Raw genomic sequence first — 22,525 nt, forward strand, 5'->3', positions numbered from 1 at the left:
CTCAGCTAGACTCCTGACTAGTGATTTACACATCTATTTTATGTGCACTTTAGTACTTCTCTGTGCAAACCTGACGCAATGTATGTAAATCTCTTGAAATGCTGTGAGGGCTTCTGAATTGCAGCTTGACACTTTGTGCATGGAACAGTATGCTTTTAATTTTTAACTCCCTTATTTTTGATCACTAGATAAAAGAAAAACCCCAAACCTGAAGCTAATTGTTGATAAGTCTGCAATTCTCTTCATGTGATGCTATTGTAAACATTATATGAATTGATAATACTTTATAGCAAAGAGTTCTAATAAATTATTATTACATATATTTGTGCCTTCTAAGTACACAAATACATTAGTTTGCAGTGGTTTTTGTTTTCAAAATTTGGTATTTATTCTTCATCCTTAGTGTATAATAATGTCATCTAAACTATCCTCTAAGGAGAGATTAACACAAACACCAGTCAATCACTTTTCTAAATCTAGCAGGTTTTATTCTTTTCATTCTCTTGTTAATGTGAGTATATGTTCAAGTTACTGCTGTATTATTACAGCTCAGCATGGTGCTGCTGCTGTGTGGGTGGCCTAGGTTAAGGAATGATCTTGGGATTTCTGTCTCCTACTGTTTAAGACTAAAGATGTCATGGAGATGCAACCCATGATCTCTTAAGAAGGGGGATAAGAGTTTTGGCCATAGCACTGTAGATCCTTGTCTTCTCATTGCATATTCTGATTGTCCTGCCTGTGGTAGTGCCCTACAACTGCTTGTGACTAAAAAGAGGAAAGAAAGGGCAAATTAGGCAACTGGCAAAGCTGAGGGGAATCCTTAATTACAATTATACATTTATTTCTCTCACTTTTCCCTCCTCCTGTACCTCCACAAAAGCCATGCTGAAAGGTTTATAGAAACCCAACAGCAGGTTCTTGTAGCTTGACATTGATACTCTTTGTAGAATTTTGGGAGGGAATGAAATAATTATGCATATATTTTGGCCACGATTTCACACTATTTTTGTGTCAAGATCCACATTTTTTCATTTGGTGGTAATTTTCTGTAACTATTTGAGCAAATATATTGTTTTCTGCTTTATTTTCAGTGTTCCATGTTTTATGGTTTTTTGTTGCAGTGCTATTTTGCTTTTCATTGTATGCTGCACATAATTATGTTTTTGGGGTTCTGTCTTTGGCAGATGGTGTACTGTTCCCTGACCGAATTCCAGAAAGCAGTGTACCAGGCTGTGCTAGAGACAGAGGACGTAAGCTTAGTATTACGAGCGGGAGAGCCCTGTAGCTGCAACAGTGGCCGTAAAAGGAAGAACTGTTGTTACAGAGTAAGAACTGTCACTCTTTGGATTTTAGAACATAGTATTTCTAGTTTTCTCAAGAGACTCTCTGCTGATGAAGAGCTGATTGAAATGGCTGTGTGGTCATAGGCCGTCTGTTTGGGAAATCCCAGCTGGGAACATGGGTGCCTGCAAAACAAGCAGAATGGAGTTAGGCAGTTTCGGATTAACAGCAAAGCTGCTGTGTGTGCCTTGAGCAGGTGGTTGTTATTTATGCAGTAAATTCTGGATGTGTTGTATTAATACATGCTCTTGTGATATAGCTGATGTTGGCAAGGGTATTGCATTGGGGATGTTCAGTATGTGCCCATCAGGTGTGCTGCTCCCGTGCGCCTCAGGCGGTCTGTGCAGAAGCTGCAAATCGGAGGCATCCTGGACCCAGCAGGTTGTCTGGTCTTTGCTTGTGTTGCAGCTGCAGTTGTATTGTGTCTTTCTATGCCACTGAACACGTGCTTTGCTTTGCTTCATTGAAGGGAGAGCTGTGACAGTAGCCATAGAGTACAAGCAGAACTTTGTTCGCTAGTAACAGCTTTGCAGATTTCTTCTATCTTCTTTGGACTTCCTTAACACTTGGTTAGTCTAGCTTTGTGTTTGTTTTGCCCATATCACTCCACGTCTTTTAAACATTTAGAAGCATGTGTCTCATACTTGCTTCTCCCTATTTCTCTTCTAGCCTGTTTTGATTCTTTTGTAGTGGTTTTTGTTGGTGTTTTTTTTTTTTTTCCAAATGATGTAGCTTATTCAGTCTTCTGCACCTTTCTTTAAAAACAATCCTCCTATCAGTCTTTTTAATATTCTATGGATGCTAGCATTCGTTCTTCGCAGGCTTCTGTTTCTTGTGATGTTTTGTAGAAAAAGTAAAATACTGCTGAACTTGATTCACAAATGGCAGTAGGCAGACCTGCAGATACTTAAGTGCTCTTGTGGACTGTCTTGTTCTAAAGTTAACCATGAAATTCAGTAACTTGAGAAGGGAAAGGAAACAGATATTGGTCAAATCAGCCAGAAAAATAGCTGATGCTGTTGCTGCTGCTACATTGCAGAATGTTTGAAGTTGTTTGAATTATGTTACTTGAGATTTTTATGAAACTTTGTACATTTTTACTGTAGAGAAAAATAAAGTTAGCTGTCATAGGGTTGGAAGTTGTTCAGAGAACTCGGTTTGCTTTACATTTGTATCAGTTGTAAAGTTACTGTCTTGTTGTCTACCGAGGAATTCTTGATTATCTTAATAAATTACTGTAGATACTGTGCTATCTGAAATGTTTAGCAAACTATGAACATAGCTGTGGTTGTTTTTTTTTTCTTTTTGAGAAGGTGTTTACTGTTAATAGGATCACAAAGCTGAGGAAAAAAAAAACAACAAACTTGCTGTGTTTTTGTTAGAAATACAGTGTGCATCTCTTTGGGGTCAACTGCAGAATCGCAACTTAGAATTGCTAACTCATTCAACCTTGTAAGAATAGCATTCATTTTAGGTTATTTCTCACGTTTAGGAGTATTTGTTTGCATAAACATTCTTTCTCTTTTTTTGTAGGTAAATGCTCATGGTGAAACCATTAAGTCACTGCGCTTCAGTTACCTGACAATCCTACAGAAGGTTGCAAATCACGCTGCACTGCTGCAGACAGACAACACTAGCAAGCAGCAGGTTGGTTTCAGAAGTATCTAAAAAATGGACTTGTGGAAAATGGGATGAAAACTCTTAAGTGAATATTGCTGCTCGCCACCTTTTTAAGTCTTAACTAACTGAAATTAAGATATTTTGCAAAAATTTTTTTCCATTCAGTAATTCAGAATGTAGTCCTTATAGAGATCCTACACAACAGTATGTTCATTTAGTTGATGCATATCTGAAAATAAGGGTTATAGAAATACTGGAGAGCTTTAGGAAGGAAAGGAATTTTTAGTGATTTCTGATAGTGCCATTTCTATTCTGTTTATGACAAGTGCCTAGTAAGAGGAGTGTCTTTGTGCAAATAAGTAAAAGGCAATTAGAATGTGTTTTGTTTTTTTTCTTGAGTACTTTGTATTCAGAGCGGAATTTTTGTATGTGTATATATATGTAATTTCTCATTATTTTTAAATGATGAGAAATACGTTTTAGTAGAAAATGCTCAGCAAGAGAACAGTATAAGTTTATCTTGTTACTGTGGCAAGTAACTTACAAGACCCAAGAACAGCAGAGTTTTTAAAAATGCTTCTGTGTGATCCTTAAGATCCAAGAATGAGCAAAGGGATTTAAGCATGTTACCACTTCCTCTCAGAAGCCACAAATGAATGGAAATCAGAAAATCCTAGCTCATTTTGGCAAGTTTGTTCCATTAAAGCAGTGTTGCTTTTTAGGAAATGTTAGTCAGTGTCCAGGGCCTTATACACAATGTATACCCAAATGTTGTCAGTGGTGGTTTGGTTTTGTTTTTTTTCTTTTTACGTTGTGCATGCAGTTTTTGTTGTAATAACATCTGAGAGTTTAAAAACCACTGAAATAACAATATACGAGTATTTTGAGACTTACTGTCTTTTGCAACATGCATAATTATTAAGCTCTCCAAAATCTACTGAAGAAACTGATATGTGGTAGTATTTCTTAGCCTTAGTATTAAAGTCCATCACATGCATTATTCTTAGGTGAGAGATGAGATCTTTTCTGCTCCTCTGGAGAAGTAGACTTAAGAGTATATGGTCACATTCGAGTTCAGAGCTACCCAGATTCTAGCAGTGGAGCTTTATGTGGCTTTTGAACAGTTTAAATGCATTTCTTGTATTGTTTTTTATTGTATTGGTGGGACGATACGTAATTCCTAAATTGGCTTATCATGCCAGAGGGTCAAGAGAAATGCTGGTTCACAACTGTTTAGTAATGCAAACCTCAAGCCAACAGAGTTCTTGAGACTGACAGTTCTGGCCAGTCGTATTGCAGTCTGCCCAGGAGAAGAAATTTTGGTCATCTCTTATTCCAGTAACTAGAATCCACGGTTTCAGATTAAGATCCTCTTTCTTTTTTAAGAATCAAACCAAAGCACACAGGACATGTTTTATTCGGGACTTCTGTAGTAAGCTGAATAAAACCACATAACTAGCTCTGCTTGAGTTACTTTGGCAGATCACTGGTTTCAAGCTATTTAACTCCTTGTATGGCTTACTGGTATCCCAATGTAGCTCTAATTTTTGATGCCTATTCAAACTTTCTGCTTTTCTTCCAGGAAGCACATATCAAACGGGTGTGCAGCCAGGTATTTTCCAGTTTTCCAGATTTTGTGCAGTTAAGCAAAGATGCAGCCTTTGAAACAATTTCAGATCCAAAGTACAGTGGAAAAATGAAGGTAAACCTGTTCTTTAGAAGAAAAATAAGTATCAATAATAGTAATAGATCTGCTGCTTTAGTATATGGTTATAAGATAATGTCTACCTAACAGCTGTGGTTTTTTAATCATTCTGTTTATGGTGGTGGTACCACAGCAGATAGCTCTTGTCATGCATTAGAGTGCCTCTGGGCAAAGACTGGATAGAGTGACCTGTGATACTAACATACCCTAATGTGTTAACTTCATGTATTTAGTGATGGCCATGGAAATGACCCTTACAGTCAAGGGGGTTGGGGTCATAATATTATGACAGATAGTTCCGTGAAACCATTGACTCAGTGGCAGTCAGAAATATTTGGGAAAGGCAGAGAGCAAAACAAAATCATTATGGACTTAATAATATGTGCATACCTTCAATTGTATTATTCCAGTCCCTCTTCTCAAAAAGCGTTCGTTAGACCTTGAAAAGGTTCACAGAATGGCCACAAAGGTGATCAGTGCCGTGGGACAGAAGCAGCCAAGTAGGATGGGACTCTCCAGCCTGGAAAAAATGTCCTAGGATGAATGTGAGAGGGACCTATGCAATCACGAGTACTATGGCACTGGTGAAGATGTACTGAGCATTTATTATCTTTTCTAGCACTTTAGAGATCAAATGAAGCCAATAGGAAGCATGCAAAAGATGAACAAAATAAATGTGTTAAGTGTAAACCTGTGAAACTCCTTGCCTCTGAAACTGTGGCTTTCTCTGGTTTCGGAGGGGAACAGGGTGAAAAGAGATGTTTAGCTAATTATAAAGAAAACCACACTAGATTTAGGCATGTTTCTGAGCTGAGAGTAACTGGAGGGTGAGAAGTTCTGCAGAATGGAGTGTATTATATTCTTGCTGTCTATAAACCTGGATATTCAGAGTTGCTGGTTGGGACCAGTGCGGGGGCAGTGACAGGGCCACGCTTTTGTAATGGTTGTCATCACTTTATTGATTTGTTAATTATGCAAGCAACATCTTTCTTTTCTGTTACTACATACATGTGAGAAGCCTGCACATGAGCTTTGTTGTAGACACTTAGTTATCTCATGAAAGTCAACTTTATTGTTAAATTAGCTACCAGCAAGTATTTAATACATACCTGTAAAAACTAAGTCCAGTGGTGCTTGTGAAGCTCTTCTTTTATTGGTTAAAACTAATTTCCCTTTCTCTAGAAATTTGTCTCTTCTTGAACTCTTTGTCAGTTCATGAAGGGGCTGTTGCATACCTTACTCCAGCACTGCCTTACAACGTTTTCACTACGTGTTTTTTGACTCAATAGCAAACAACACAGGCAAGCAAAAATGCTTGAGTTAAGACAGAGGTTCCAACAGTCTGTGCCTTTAAAGCCTACGGCTTACAGAACTGCCTATAGGGAGGAATGTGTTCCAAACCATGGCCATAAGTCCGAGTTGCTTCTGGGACGGCATAGACTCCTGCATCTTCTCAGGGCTACAGCTGTGGGTTGGGTGTAACCTTGGCAAGGCAGAGCAGTAAGGCTCTTCTCATGCTTGTGTGCAGTGGCCTTGGGAGGTAAAGAAGAAGGTTCTGCTATTGCAGAGTAAGAGCATAACTGAGGTGGCCAGAGAGCAGAGGCTGTGATCTATACTGAGCTTGTGCTGATGTCTTGATACTGGTGAGATGTCAGGCAAGTTGAGTGTTTACTTTTGACGTTGAGGAGATCTACACAGTTAGAAAAATTAATCTCTGAGCTACCAGTAGATAAGGGCCAGGCCAATTTACATGTCTGGATAAAATGCCTAAACATAAGTAGAACAAGACGAGAAATACACGATTAAAAGTAGTGAATTACTAGCGTGGTGATTATTCCTGCATTTTTTTTTATTGTTAGTGAATCATCTAGTGCTCATCTTCATTCTGTCTCACTAGAGACTTCCCTGATACATTGTGCTATTTATTTATTTTTTGATCGTTTAGCTTGTTATCAGTCTATACTGATCAATATTCTTGTATTGCAAGGTATTTTTAATACAGATTGTAGGTAATTGCAAAAAAACCCTAAACAAGACTAAGAAAACCACAACCCCCCCAAAAAAACAAAACCCAAACCCTAAAAAAGAACATATTCTTGAGAAGAGCCTTTTTTTTTAAAAAAAAAAAAGTGCAGTGTGTATAATGGGAAACTGGATTTTAATATCCAATCTTGTCTTTTTGAAGTAATATTTATATTGAAAAGTATTTCTTCAGTGTGTTTGGTAGATGAGAGGTGAGAAGTGTGATAAAATTTTTGTAAAAAAAGTAGGAGATTAAATTGCTCTGGTTCTTTTACAGAACATTTTATTACTCTGACCTTTAAAAAAGATCAGATCAGACACTACACTGCAGTATTAGTAGGCAAAGGTACAAGGCGGTATGGACCTTTCTTTCCTCCAGCATAAGAAATAATGATCTCGTATCATGGGTTCTGCTTGTTTGATTTGGTTTTTACTTTATGAACTATGAATTAGAAGCATTTTGAAATGCTGCATTTATGACAGCCCAGCAGACTTAGAGAATATTTTTCCAGTGTTGATGGCCTCTGATTTTGTATATATGATGCTTTGTTTTAGAAATATATAGCGTCTATTTCAGTCCATGGCAAACTGTATAGAATTTATTTAAGATTTATTGAAAGAATTACTTTCTTCAAGGGAAATTGGTCTGCTTTCTCTTTTAAGGGGAACTTGAATTTTATGTCAGTTCATGAAATATATCTTAATATAAACAGAATATTCTGAACTGTGCAGTGATAACTCTGTGTCTGGAAGGAGCAGTTTTATGTAGTGGGCCAGGTAGCCATCATTGAAAAATAAGGTGGTTTTTAAGTCCATTAATTTTAACTTCAGAATAATTATGATGCCAAAAATTGGTTCATATGTGTCCGAGGTTGTGATGGGGCTTTTGTTGTTTTTTTTGTGGTTTTTGTTTTCTGTGCTGATTGTACTGGAGGTTTGTCTTGTGAGAAAAGGGCTAACTTGAACATCTGTATACAAACAAGGTATTCTGAAATGTGAGAGGTAAAATTTCATCACAGTCAAAGAACTCACAATGTGTAGGAGACGGGGAGATACGTGTTTACATCAATACGGCCTCTTACAAAGAGCGTATTACTTTTGCTTGAGTATGATCAAGTATTTCTTCAGACTAACAACTTCGTTGCGCAAGCATAGAATTTATTTCTCTTTGGTGCAAAACCATTCACTACTTTTCCCTGTTAGTCAGAGCTGTTCCATACTCCAGAATATCTAAAATCTCGATGGACATGACATTTTATTTAAACAAACTAGGTGGATTTGTTTGTGAGGTGTCCTATAGGAAATTCATTATTTGACCTGTACTTTAATAATAACAATAATACAGTAGCCAAATGCTTTCTACTTTAAAAACCTGTTACTGTTTTTGGTCTTTTTTGTAATATAGCTAAATAAAATGCCAATGTAAGTCATTTAGCTCTTGTTAAATTACCTGCTCTGGATTTCTTCCCATCAAAATAAATCCTGGATTATATGTTCTTGTACAATGAAACCAGGCAAGAATTATCTTGTTTATACCTTGTTTTCACTTGTAACTGGCTGGTTAACATGTACAAAAGGGCTTGTAAGTGATGTATAATTACTATTTTTATATTGCAGATATTATCCAGAACTGTAAAATTAATATAAACATTCGTCATTATTTGGTTGTCAAAGATTTGTTAGGCTTTTAGTGAAATCAGTGTTGATTAACAGTTTATGTAATTATCACTGAATAAATATAATTTTTTAAATATTTACTGCCCAGTGGGAGAAAGCTACAGACATAGTGCAGAGAATTCCTCTCTCCCCTTTGTGTATTGCTTCTGCATAGTACTCTGGAGCTGCCATTGCCAGATGTGGACATGCTTCTTTTGAAAATAACAGTATCACTGTTATACACAAGGCTCTGGATTATTTGCTTCCCCACCAGAAGAACATTGTGTGTGGGCGGATTATTGGCATTTCAAGGTCTGTACAGAGTCTGGGAAGCTGGATCCTACTGTAAACAGAGCAACAGACAAGAGTGGGAGCAGGGAGGGGCATACATCTCACTGATTATTTTAAGAAGACAAGTTCCAAGAAGTTCTGAACTCAGATGTAGTACAGAAAACTTAAACAGACCTTTTGTGTTTTCAGGGCAACAGTGTGCATTTGTTAAATGCAAAAATTCACAAGCTAGCTAGACCTTGAGATAAGTAACATCTTGTTGCAGTATGTGTGCTGACACAAATAGCTTCTGAATTTACTTGTTGATGGCATGATTGCCTTTTTACAGCAGGATTTCTATGTAGATCACTGAAAAATGCATAGGTCTAGCATCTCCATTACCTCTGGCACAGCTATTATGTCAGTAATGTCTTTTGTTACGTCTCTGTTTGGCTTTGCAAACAATTAATTTAAACAGGCTAAGCTGTGAGGTTGAAAGCACAAGTGTGTGTGAGAACCTGTAGATAAAAATCTCTTCGTTTGTATTCTGTGGTTCATTTACAGGTCCTTCAGCAGCTTTTGAATCACTTCCGAAAAAACAAGGATAAAGTTCTTCTTTTCTCCTTTTCCACAAAGGTGAGCTCCATATGACTTTTATCAATTAACTCTAACAGTAAGTTCTGAAGTGTAACGCACTGAGGTCACAGCTGTCAACCATGGACAGTGTGCTGTACTCCAGAAGCATATTGAAACCTTATGTTATCTCATGATAAAAATGGTGATGGCAAAATAAATGTAACACTCTGCCTTTTTAAAATTGTTGTATTATTTCAGGTGTAGATAGCTTATACTGAGTTCAGCTGGTATGTCTTGAGTTAGAGCAATGTCACAGCGAAGTATGACTGAAGTATTGTACAACCCTTGTGTTAGCACTGAAAGTAGTTACATTTCCTCTGTTCTGCTGGCTTTTGACCATCGGCAGTAATGAAACTTCAACCCTGAGACCTATTACACCAGTTGATTTGAACTTAAAACAGTGTTTAACTGGAGCAAGAGGTGTATGCGCCTTTCACTTTTAAGGGACTTTTTTAGGGAGCAATGTGTTTGCTGAAATGGTACAATCTGTAATATGGTTTTCTTTACTTAAATATTTGTGATGATAGTACTAAAAATTATTAAATATAATAGTGTGAATGACAGTTCAGGGTCTTAAATATTTAATAATTTTGTGGCTTTAAGGAAGACTGCAAGTTTAGTATTTAGACGCAGTAGTAAAATTCTTGTGTGTCTTAAGTTGCATTTCATGGTGTTCAAGACCAGACTGACTGCTAGTTACTGCAGTCTCTTTCACTCCATCCATCTGAACTCTGACTGTGCATACCAGTGTGTTTCTCTGCACTGGATCTGGTGCTCGTGCTAAGATGGTAGGAAACTGTTCTAAATTCCTTGCCAGCTTATTGGATTGAACTGATTCAGGATCACTTAGAGGTGGGACAGGCAGCCAGGGTTGGAGGACTGAATAAGACCACAGCAGACCAATATCAATCACCTTGAGTGCTGTAGAATCCAGAGCTAAAGAGGGTTGAAGATCTTGATATTAAAATGGCAGATTACTCTCATTGTCAATGCTTGGTCTATTGAAAATGTTTGAGAAACATGGCCTCTGTGATTATGTTTAATTAAAAAAATAATAGTAAACACCTAATCTTTTTTTTTTTTTTTTTTCCTACCCAGTTGCTAGATGTGCTGGAACAATACTGTATGGCATCTGGGCTAGATTACCGAAGACTTGATGGAAATACAAAATCAGAAGATAGGACCAGAATTGTAAGAGAGTTCAACAGCATTCAAGAAATTAACATATGTCTTGTATCTACAATGTAAGAAGATTTAACTTGTAGTCTGTTTCATTCTGCCTTTCTAGTGTTTAGTAAATAGGTTACTCTGCATTTTGCTTCATGACCTTGTGAGAGATTACGTTTTTGAGAAAGTGAATTGTTCTCATGTCTGTTAGTAAACGTAAACTCACTGCTGTGGTCTGAAGCTTCTTAACATATCTGGAGACTTCTTCCCTTCCCCTCTCCTCTGCTTTATGAGGATTTCTAAGATCTGAAACAAGTGGGTTTTCTGAATCCTAATTTTGAATTTCCAGTTGCTGTAGGAGTGAGGAAACAGTTTTTAAACATTATTATTAAACCATTGTTATTATCATGTCATTATTCACGAAAAGGTTTCATTTTATTGTAGACAGACTCAATTTCTTATCCTGTGTTAGTAGAACTAGCGAGTGTGAACATGAAATGCTATATTGAACTGGAAAATTATCTCTTGGTGTTACTGTAGTTTATTAACCATGTAATTAGCGTATGTCTATTTAAAATATTTCAAAGAATACTTGATGGACCTTTAAAAATATATTTACCTGTCAGATCTTACCAATTTATAATGGATAATTAATTCTTTGAAATAGAGCAATATGTTCAACTAAAATGAATGAAACTATGCTGACCATTCTCTTTTCCGTTTGGTTGGGGTTTTTTGGTGTTTTTTTTTGTTTTTTAGCAATTCTATGTTTTCATCTTGTATGAAGTTTGTTACTAGGCAAGGGCAGAAAGGGAACAAAGAGAAACTTTAATCTTCCTGCCCAGAGGAAGACTCAATGAAACTTGATGAAACACGAAAACATGCTGTTCTTGCCTATACAGCCACTTTAGTTGTTCTTTACTGAAATTGTGCACGTTGGAGTTAGGTAGGACTGTCCACACTAACTCTGTTTAATTGGAAGTCAGACATAATCTTAAAGACTATTGCAAGTGCATGTCAGAACTGCCTTCAGATACTCTGGTGTTTGTGGGCAGGATTATGAAGAGATTTGTGGTGTTTGTCATGCACATTTGTTTGTCATCTCTGTCAGCTGTGGAATCTGGCCATCAACTTGCCTAAGACCTTCCTGAGTCCCTGTTCCTTCTCTCTGAAGATAGCAGGGAATTACTGCATCTGCAGCATTAGGAAAGACTCTCTAGTTTGTGCTTCTGTCAATCTAGTTTAGTTGCGTAATGATAAATTTTTCAGGTTTCTTCCATTGATTTACATAGAAGAAAACATGAAGGTCAGGTAAACAGAGATGGACTTTCTCCTCTCTGTACTGAGAGCTTGTGAATAGTGACTGGTGAGCTTTCCATGCCTGCTGGTGGTGCTGAAACAAGAGTCTTGATTCTGTTGGTTTTAGTGTTTCTTATCTTACTGGGTAAATGGAAGGAACAAACAATGATGGATTTGCAGTCAATATAAGCAGAACGGAAGGTGCAATTCTGTGTGTAGTTTATCACAGATAGCAAGAAGTGATCTTTTTTTATTGCTTGATATACAGTAAAGGAAGCAGCTCTAATTTTGTAATCCTTTGAAAATCAGGAAGTGATTTATCCTAGTTCTACTCTACAAGAGATTAATCTTTCCTCTTACTCAGTTTTCAGGCACTAGGACTTCACTGTATATTCTTTATTTCTCAACACATAGTAAGTTGACAGAATTGGGTCATACTCTTCTGTCCATACTTTCTTGCAAAGTTTTTGGCTGACTGCTTTGTGTGGTTAACTTGTATGTGTTCTGAAAGTCCCATTGCTCAGAGAGCCAAATGTTGATTTTCAGTGAAAGTACTTGCACAGTCTTTTGGCTGCAGAAATGCATTCTGCAAAGGATGAATTCCCCACATAGTGATCTTGAGTCTGCCGTTATATTCCACTGGCACAGTTAACATACAGCTTTAAACTGAAAGCTCCAGTCTATAAATTAGAGAATTACAATGCAGATAGGGGTGATGACTTCACTATTAAATTTATAGTGTTCCTGGTTTATATTTCTTTTTGGTTTTATATGGGCAAAATGCATCTATATAGCTCAACCTCAAGTCTTGCAGTTAATGTTAATGTCAAACATAGTTATATAACTATCCATAATGCTTTTATCGATAGCTGTGCTATATGGATAAACATTTTATGGGTGTTTAGAGAAAATATGGTTGGTTTCTTCAGATCTTGTAAATTCTATCAAACCATTAGGTATACATGATGAATTTCAGCTTTGAGCTCTATGGAAAAATAGGTGTGCATCTGTTGGAACTTCCAAGGCTCATGAAGTAAAATCTGTTTCGGAATACTTCAGTCCTATGCTGGTGTTGCTGGGAAGATGTATGATTATTTGGAAGAAGAGGAGGGGATTTGGGGGCATGTTTAGAAACATTAATATAATTGCTGGAGTTGCTATAGCTTGATAGGAGAATGTCAGCTTGCAACTGCATTGATGCTGCTTAGCCTGAAGAAGGGGAACTGTATATGTACAATACTGAAGTCTGCACAGTTGTGTTCCATCATAGTGTTCTGGAAGAAGTAAGAGCAGCAAGTATTCCCACCTTTAAGGCTAAATCACTGTTTCTGGGTTTTCCACGCTAGTCTTTCTGTAGATTAATTCCTTCAGAGTAATTATAAATTAAAATCTGTTTCTCCTTCTCAATTTTGTTTATTATGTAAAAAGAAGTGCTTAGATGATGAAGAGATGATGGTTAGAGAAATTTGTAGACAGTTTTTTACCACAAAAGGTTTACAGTATGCACTTCCATTCTACCTGCAGCCTTCTCAATTTGTGTCCACTACTGCACTGCTGTCTATTGCTTTTTACTTTTACAAGGCTTCATTTAACGCAAATTCTTCACAACTGTGTTGCAAATAATTTTTAATGTGCATGTAATCATGTTCAAAGAACTCTCAGCCACGAGATCTCACTGAAACAGAGAACTTATGAGCTGTGAAAAACTTACCTCAGTAAACAGAATTACATAGTCAGAGATTTCATGGAAACTTTCCTAATGCGATAAGTGTTTTGTAACTTCTGAACATTGAGGTATTGTTAGTGACAGGGTATAAAAACAAGCCATTTACTTAACACAGTATGCAGTATTAAATAAGAGGATCTTTTGAAAACTGTTTTTTGTAACAGAACTGTTATGAGACCTTTCATTTAGGGCTCTTCGTTTGAGCCATGCTATAGGAATTTGCATGGTCCATCTTGCAGTGATGTCTAACATCTAGTTAAAATAATAGTTAAAATGGAAGGTATTCTTTACGATGCACAAACTAACTACTGCATTCATTCTGTTCATGAAGGATACAGGAGCCATTCTTTTTCTGTTTTGGAGTATCTGAATTTTTGTGGCATACCTAAAAATATTGAAAGGTAAAATCTTTATGAAGTTAAGTATCCTGTTTAGTTAATTTTTATAGTCAGTCTGTTTTACTTGCACTAAGGCTTTGCACTGAGGTTTAATTCATATTTCAGTTCCAAATACTGCAATTTTTTATGAGAAAGCATTTGGAAAAACATGTTGACTTATGTTTCAGTCTGACTGCAGGGTAGGTTTGGTAAGATGAGAGGCTGAATTCTGTCCTCGCTAGAAAGACATACACCAAAATTCCAAAATACCGTAAGGTATTCTGAAAAATACAAAGATTTTTATTCAGCATTTCAAACTTGGTGAACGCTTATCCTCCAGAAACCTCCGTTAATATTGGCAGGTTCCCACATACTCTCCTTTTCCAGATTTAACTAATCCAACACCACACCACACCACACCTGGAAGGAAGAAGCCACAACTGTATTTACGTTGACAAGGATTCCATGAAGACCAAAAGTGGTGGGGCTCCAGAAGCTTTTTGTTTCTGACTCTATTCATTCTTATACCTAGAAACTTCACCTTTCCCATTGCTTTAAAAAAGCAGAATATAAAGTAATCTGTTAGAGCCAGGTGCTTGGTAAATTAAATGAGCTTGAGTTTTTACACAATTTTGCAGTACCTCATTCAGGAAAAAAACACACTTGAAATTAGTGCTGCCCATGTCAATGTGAAGAATTGCTTTAATAGTTAAATTAGTAATAGTATTTAGCATGTGGTTGTATAAGATCTTGTCTCTTGTTGTAGGAATGTTGGCTGAGCCAGTTGAAAAGAATTTTCAGTATTTGCTTGTTTTGCAGCTGGGTGAGAAATGATATTTTCCTCACTTTTGTTCCTGTCAAATCATTCAGCTATGCAAATGCCAAACTCCAAGCAACTGAGCAGTTTTGTCAGATTCAACAGGACATTAGTTAGCTACCTCAGGTTAGGCGTTTTTTCAGATTCTTTCTGGCTTGCAGGCTTCACCTGAAAGCACGCTACAGCTATTGAACGTTTTAACATGATGTAGCTGGTACCCCTGTGACTTCTAACCACCACAGTAAACTATTTTTGTACAGTGACTTTTTTCCTTGTAATGATTGGTATGGATGTTGCTCATATGTGGCTGTGTGGCCAACTGTATTTTTAGCAGTTGACTTATGTACTATATAGATATACTTGTGACAGTTGTTAGTTCTTACAGGTACGACTTACCGTAGACTGTGAGCATTTTAGTGGAAGCTGCATAGCATTATTGTCAAAACTATGTAGTGGGATTAGAGGAAGTAAAACTTAATGCATAGTCTCTATTTAAGCTATAGTTTTCCTGCTTCTATGTAATGTTAACTGGCATAAAAGTGGTTATGAATTTCAGGATCGTTGTTGCGGGAGTTGGCCTGTATAGGGCTCAGTGGGCATGAAGTAGCACTCAGGACTTTTACTATAGTAAGGTGATGGCAGTAGGTTATGACTCAGCTAGTCATACAGTTTGTAATACTCTTGCTACTTAGGTGAGAAGACTGCATTTTACAGCAGTGATTATTAACAAAACAGTAACAAAGCTGTACCCCACTATTTTCAGTATCGCTATTTCGCTCTTATTTTATGTTGGGGAAGGGTATGCCAATATGGAACTAATACACTGGAGAAAAAAAAATTGTTCTGTTTTTCGTACTGTCAAATAATTCCATTTTTTCTTATGTTTTTAGGGCTGGTGGACTGGGTCTTAACTTTGTTGGTGCCAATGTTGTTATACTGTTCGATCCTACATGGAATCCAGCAAATGATCTTCAAGCTATTGACAGGTATGCTCTCAAAATACAGAACTTGATCCATTTCATGCTCTCGTTTTGCTTTGATTCTGTAATCTGATTGTCCAACTAAAGTTTTCCTCAGGGAAGAAATTCTTTTACATAGTCTGACTTGTCCACAAGACAGTAAGAAATACCCAGCTGAATTATTTTTTAGTTTGGAAGTTCTTGTTTTATCCTGAATTTATCCTGAATTTGACTACTTATTTTCCATTTTATTTTTGTGGCATGTTATGGTGGGCTCATTTGAAAAAAAAAAAGGGAGGGAGGGTGGCAAAAAAAACCAAACCCATAGTTACTGTAACTTTACCTCTATAATGTGCGTGTGTATAGCTGGATGGCATTTTTCTTGTGTTTGTCAGGACAGAGTACCTTGTAGTTGACCTTAGCTCAAGTGATGTTTTGAATTCCAGAATCCTTAAAGAAAAACATTTATGTTCTTTTCTGCTTCAGCCTTGTGGAGATCAGTGTCTTTTCAGCACTCGTTTCCATTGCTGATACAATGCCATTAGAATGTTTCCAGGAATCTAGAGTTTTCTTTCAAGGCTTTTTGACCATAGGATGGTTCCCTAGGAATTCAGGAGAGACTTTTGAGTAGCTGAAGTAAAAAATACTGGAAGCCTTCAAAGTTCAGTAGATTTATATATTTTCATGAGCAGAAATAAACTTGTTTCTGTTGTCCCATCCAATTACGTAATTCCATTTTAAGGGTCTTTCTGACTTCTAGGAGCTGTTTATGTGTATCTGTTCCAGAGAAGTAGGTGTGTCGAAATGTGTGTTGTTGAAAGGGGTTATCTTTAAAGAATCTTCGTAAGATCCCATTTCTATGAATGAGTTTAGCCTCTCTTGGATTTTCGGAATATAACCTATTAGAAGTCTCCAGATTTACTGTGTAGATAGAACAGTGCCTACTCATTAGCTGTTTTTATGAAGTTGTAACTTGTGAAGTGTTTTATAAAGTTAAGAAAGAACAGACTGCTCCAAGTAATCCATGATCTAACTCCAGTACAATGCAAATAGGAGAATATCTTGTGAAAGAGCAGGCGGAGACAGAGAGGAAAAAAAACAACCTGAGAAAACATAGTGAAAGATGTGTTTTCAAGAAAGATGGGAGACAGGCCTTGTGATACAAATTGAGGAGAAAGCTTTTGCAACTGGATAGGCCTGGGAAGAAACATGGAAAACTAAGGGTAAAGGGAACAAAATACTGAGGAAAATTTGGAAAAGTAAAAAAAAAAAAAAAAAAACAAACAAACAAAACCTGAAAGCAACGCAGCCCCCCAAAAGGAAAAAAAAGCGAACAAAATAAAACAAAACAAAAACAACAACAAAAAAGGAAAAAACCAAAACCCAAAAACAAACCAGCCAACTCATAAGTGTTTTAGAGTACTCCCGTTTATGGGAATGCTTTGATTTATTTATTTGTTTTTCTCCCCTAAGAGCGCTCTCTTACTCTTTTTACTGATAAAAAATGGTTTTTTGATATGTCACTGTCCTTGCAGAGCTTATAGGATTGGCCAATACAAAGCTGTTAAAGTATTTAGATTGATATCCTTGGGAACTGTGGAGGAGATAATGTACTTGCGACAAGTTTATAAACAGGTAAAGTTCACGAACTATTTAAATCGGGAGCTCTCTTTAGTGGTTTCAATGACTGAAATCTAAGTTAGCCTTTAGCAAAATTGTAGTTTACCTTGGTTTTATGATATATGCTGTTACTTTAACTTAGTAAGCCGGGAGGGATCATTTAGCAATTGTCAAAGAACAGAGCGAGTTAGATTTGTATTCAAGTTTCTCTGTAACTTTTGACAGTTTAATTATGCAGTATACATTAATCAGGTTATACAGAGTACTGTTCCATTTAAAGACTTGTAAAATCTATCTCTGAGACTTGTGCTTGGTCAGAGATCAGTAGGGGTAATCCTGTGGCTTTGTTTAGTCCTTGCCAGGTAAGCATACAATGCAAAAAATAGTAAGAATTTAGTATTGAGGAAAGATGAGCAGTCAAGAGGAGTGTCAGTAGTGTGTATAGTAAGTGTTTGATATTAGACAACAATGAAGTAGAAGACTTGAAATAACTTTTTTTTTTTTTTTTTTCATTCAGTAAAGCCAAGCAGGTTCATATTATACCACAGTCTATTATACCACTGTCTGCCAGGGAAATAAAACCAAAATATCCTCCCTTAGGAATTTCTGCCTGCTCCAACTAAAGCTTTGTATGTAATGTGGATGCCAGGAAATTCTGACATTTGTCGGAGCATCTGTTGAAACGTCTTATGTTGTTCTGTTTTAGCAACTTCACTGTGCGGTGGTTGGAAGTGAAAATGCCAAGCGGTATTTCGAGGCAGTACAAGGATCAAAAGACCATCAAGGAGAGCTTTTTGGAATCCATAACCTTTTCAAACTTAGGACTAATGGGTCCTGTCTTACCAAAGACATCCTGGAGGTGTGAATTCCTGCCCTTTTGGATATTAACTTTACATTTTTCCTTTCCTCATGAGGTATCTTGACATAATTTTGAATGGCAACAATTTATAAAACAAAATGATGAAACTTAAACAGTACTTGTCTGTGCCTTAAATGAAATAGGCATGCTAATTTCTCACTCCGATGTAGACCAGATAAATTTCCTTAAATCAAACCAAAAAATGGAAAAAGTTTGGATTATAATTTTCGAAAGTCTGCTGATAGATTTATTTTCCTAATAAAAATGCCATAACTTATTTTTGTGATACTTTCACACATTATCAACTTTGTGCACAGATACGTTTTATTCGGCAATAGGTCAGAATGACCTTTTAAGCCAGAATCTGATCATAAAAATATTTTTTTATGATCATAGTGTTCTTTTTATAGTACATTCTGAGATGTCAAAAACTGTTTAATAAAATATATTTTATAATGCTGTATTTGAAAAGGTTACAGGATGGAAGTAAAGAACTGGGACTTCATATTTTAAAATTTATTTCTTCGTTACTGTAAAAAGACTGTTGGCCCAATCCCGTAGCATATAGTGCAAACTGATTTTAATGGTATGCAGTATTATACCTTTTTCTATGTAGCTTGTTTGCTGCAGCTAACTTGCAGCTTGAAATTTATTGCAGCTTTATTCTGTGTTTCTTTCTATCCTTCCCTTTATTTTGTTATTTTGCCTGTGCTAGGAAGAGGCTGGGGATATAGCAGTATAAAGATAGCATAGCCAAAAGAGTAATGTGGTATAAGAACATGTGCTTCAGGGTTATTAAGTTCAAAATTTCTCTAAATTAAAGTAAAACATGGCACATAATATGAATGTTGTACTAGGTATTCTGCTTTGGAAAAAAGTTTAAAAGTTATTAAAACAGTGTACGCATAAGATCCTCCCATTTGATGCGGTATGTTACTTTTCCTGCAGGTTACGCGTTAAATCAAAGAGCAGTAAGTGTATTGCCAAAATGTACGTCTTAGTCTGGACTTTGCCTATTGTACTTCTGGTGCTTACACCTCTGTAGAAAGAAAGAAAAACTACTTTTTTCTCTGAGCTTGCCTTTGTTAGCTGGAACAGATACAGTTTTTATTACTATATTCTTGATTGTTTTAGAGGGAAGGGCGAGTAGAAGCAGGAGTCATGACAGCAACTACATGGCTAAAGGAAGAGCTTCCTCCATGCAGCTCAGAAAAGGTGAGGTGTCTTTGTAGACTATGGACCAGAACATGCCAGTCCCTCCAGTTCCTGATACTACAGTGGCAAATGTGGACAGTATGTTGTTAAGCTGATAATGCTTTTACCCTAGATTGCATTTGCCGTCTTTTATTGTCTGCTTGTCCGGATTTTACATATTGTAAAGCACTAGATAATGTCATGCTATCTGTATTCCCGTGTCTAAAATGGAGTATTCTGTACATCTGGTAATGTGGCATGATGTATTGCTCCATAGTGTCTTATGAGTGACAGCCTTATGATACGGAATGACAACACATGGTATGATATGACAGCTTTTCTGATCAAGAAGTCAGTTAAGAATGTGACACCTGCTGTTATTTTGAAGATTTTGGTTAGGGAATTGTGTAAAGGACTACAGTTGCTTTAGAGGATTGAAAGATTGCTTCAGGTTTTGTGGAACTCTGTGGAAGACATGATCAGACAGTGATTCCCACCAAATCAGTGGTCTGTTCAATGCTGGCATTTTTTTTTTTTTTGGCTTTTTTTATTTTAATAATTTATCTAAAGGTTTCCTTCTGGAACTAGAATATTTGTTGTTTTTTTGTCTGAAAGGCTGGGTTTAATAGGGGCATTTTTATGAATGTTTTAGACTGAACACTGTGTCCAAATGACTTGGGAAACAGGTCTACAGTAAGGCCTCTGACCGTGAAAATGTCGTTAGAGTAGATCTCACTGAATGGTACTAAAAGTTAGCCACTGTCTCTTATGCTTTTTGGAGATTTCTGTGGGTAAATGTCAGTATTAATTTAGATCGGTATGCCATTACATTGGTCATGACCTCACATTGCTAATACATCACTGTATGGGTATGATCTCACATTGGACTTGGTAACAAACAGTAACTTTTTTTAGCTTATGTTAAATGCTTTTTGATAAGCAGGGTGATAGCAGGATTACTATATTAGTTTTAAAACTTCTATTCATGTATAAAAGTTTAGTATTCACCCTTCTGACTTTGCGTTTACATATTGTCATAATTCTTGTCTCCGTAATACACAGTTTTGGAGCTGTATTCTGGAATTCTGTTTTTTCAGTATGTTTTAAGGCTGTCTGGGGGTAATTTTTGTTCAATAACAGTAGCCCTCCGCTCATTTTAGAGCAAATGTTATGTACTCCTAACTTTTTTAAGCTGTATTAGCCCCCGTATACAAGGAGGTTGACCACTGCTGTGAGATTTTTTTTTTTTTATGAACGTCATTACACAGTATTGAGGTTTGAATCATGAAGTCACTTTTCAAACTACCTTTGAAGATGACAAGCTGCAACAGTATTAGTATAAACTAGAAAAATATGGGTGTGGGTTGTGAAGACATAGGTTGTTTTAGCAGTGTGCAGCATGTATAGTCTCAAATATATAATACTTTTGTTGATTTTCATTGTAATTTCTCCTTCTCTGGAGATTTTTAAAACCTGTTTGGACACAGCCCTGTGCATCCTGCTGTAGGTGAGCCTGCTTTAGCGGGGGGGGGGGGGGGGGTGGGTTGGACTAGATGATCTCCAGAGGTCCCTTCCAACCCCTACCATTCTGTGATTCTGTGGTATTCTGCTGAAGACTTTCATATAATTTCTCTTTATGGTTTGTTCTGTATTTGCTTTCTGTTTGTGTATTGTAATACTATTTTGTATATTTTTTTGATTGAGTAACATAATTACTTTGTTCAAAATCATTGCTGCTTTGTAATTAGGCGTGTTCCATATACTATTTAGGTTTTAAGTAACTTTGTAAATTATTTTTCTTTTTAGTATGAACAACCAGACTGTAAAGAAGATGGAGATCCCCAAAGCATTCAGACACAATTAAAGAGAGAAGAAATGGGGTTTTCTGATGACTTTAGTGATGATGATATTCTGGAAACTTCTGTGAAAAAATGTGACAGAAAGAAGCCTTGCAATGCAAATAATTTAATGGTTACGAAGGGACAGCTTTCCTTAATGCAGTGTGGATTCTCTAAGTTGTTGCAGAGAGAAACTGAAACTACCAAAGAAGGGGATAATAATTATAACTCTCATCATTCAAGTTCTGATGATCAGACTATAAGAACAAACATAAATAGCAAGCACAGTGATTTTCAGAGATGTCGAAGCCATGTGCCCCTTTTGGAGCCTAGGACAGCTGCTCAGTCACCAGATGGAACTGATAAACAAGATATGCGTAGTACAGACTGGCATGTTTTATCAGGCTCAGAGGAGGAAGGGGACAGAGAAAATGAGGATCAAGGCATTTCAAAGCAAAGTGATATAGTCATGGAAACTGAAAGCAGTTCTGAAGAAGAGGAAGGTGTCATCTTTCCTACTCAGGTTCCAGCATGCCATCAAACATGGCTTACTAAAAAAGTTGAAATACACAGGTCAACGTCTGAGAATTGTGAAGAGTTAGCAACAGAAAAAGATGGGTTTGTATTTAAGGGAGACAGTAGGCAATTTGGATTCCATAGTACTGAGTCAAATTTCAGCCAAGTCGTGTCTTTTGAAGACATCAAGAATAACACAAGAGAATTGAAAGGGGCAAGCGACATAAGTGATGAGTCTGATGATATTGAAATTTCCCATAATTCTGAATCAAGAAAATTAAGAACTTTCAGTTTTCTGAAATGGAAGGAAAGACATGCCCATAACAATGGACTAGGTAATGTCTCCAAATCTCTGCTACAAGCAAAGAAGCCCAGAAGAAAAGAAAAGGACAGTGATTCTCAGAATATAGAAGAATTTTCGTCTTCTGAAGATAACTTACCAGTTCAGAAAATTCATGCCAGAAAGCAAAGCTATAAGTGTAAAAGCCAGAGAGACAGAGTTCGGTTTGGGTCTAAAATGCTTCATGCTATTCAAGATATCTCTGTTGCACAAACGAAGTCTAGCGATTATGCTGGGTCTAGAACTTCTGCAAGTAAAACTGAGTTTGAACATGAAGATCAAAAAGTGGAATCAATGGACAGGTATTTAGGTAACCATTCATTTAATTTCTTTGATTTTATTTCACCTAAAGTAGTAACATATGTTTAGTTTATCATTGCTGGCAGTTTTGAAGTTCTTCCTGCTGTACATGTGTCTGTTACAAGATGCTAATAAATGCTCTGCTAAACTGTTCAGTAGTGTCTTTCTGTATCTTTCTTTTTACCTCTTAGCCTTGCTTTCCTGTCTTCTGGGGTTATGGGCTGCTTTGCAATGTTTTGTTAAGCACTTACTGTCTGTTGAAA

The 22,525-nt window shown here is 36.7% G+C and overlaps 1 protein-coding gene across 2 annotated transcripts in view; it reads left to right on the forward strand.

Annotated features, from left to right (window-relative positions):
- Positions 1–22,525, forward strand: part of ERCC6L2 (ERCC excision repair 6 like 2) — a 58,064-nt gene that overhangs the window by 17,852 nt on the left and 17,687 nt on the right. The window contains exons 7-16 of one of the 2 annotated variants that reach the window (XM_086480581.1): positions 1,185–1,325; positions 2,875–2,988; positions 4,544–4,663; positions 9,179–9,250; positions 10,349–10,494; positions 15,527–15,622; positions 17,131–17,230; positions 17,922–18,074; positions 19,209–19,289; positions 21,075–22,272. In XM_086480581.1, coding sequence (XP_086336707.1) covers positions 1,185–1,325; positions 2,875–2,988; positions 4,544–4,663; positions 9,179–9,250; positions 10,349–10,494; positions 15,527–15,622; positions 17,131–17,230; positions 17,922–18,074; positions 19,209–19,289; positions 21,075–22,272 — 2,221 coding nt within the window. Of the gene's footprint in view, positions 1–1,184; positions 1,326–2,874; positions 2,989–4,543; positions 4,664–9,178; positions 9,251–10,348; positions 10,495–15,526; positions 15,623–17,130; positions 17,231–17,921; positions 18,113–19,208; positions 19,290–21,074; positions 22,273–22,525 lie in introns of those variants that run through there. The other variant, XM_009946085.2, reaches the window with a different exon arrangement.

Source organism: Leptosomus discolor, chromosome Z (assembly GCF_034619465.1).
Source record: "Leptosomus discolor isolate bLepDis1 chromosome Z, bLepDis1.hap2, whole genome shotgun sequence".
Classification (NCBI taxonomy): domain Eukaryota; kingdom Metazoa; phylum Chordata; class Aves; order Leptosomiformes; family Leptosomidae; genus Leptosomus; species Leptosomus discolor.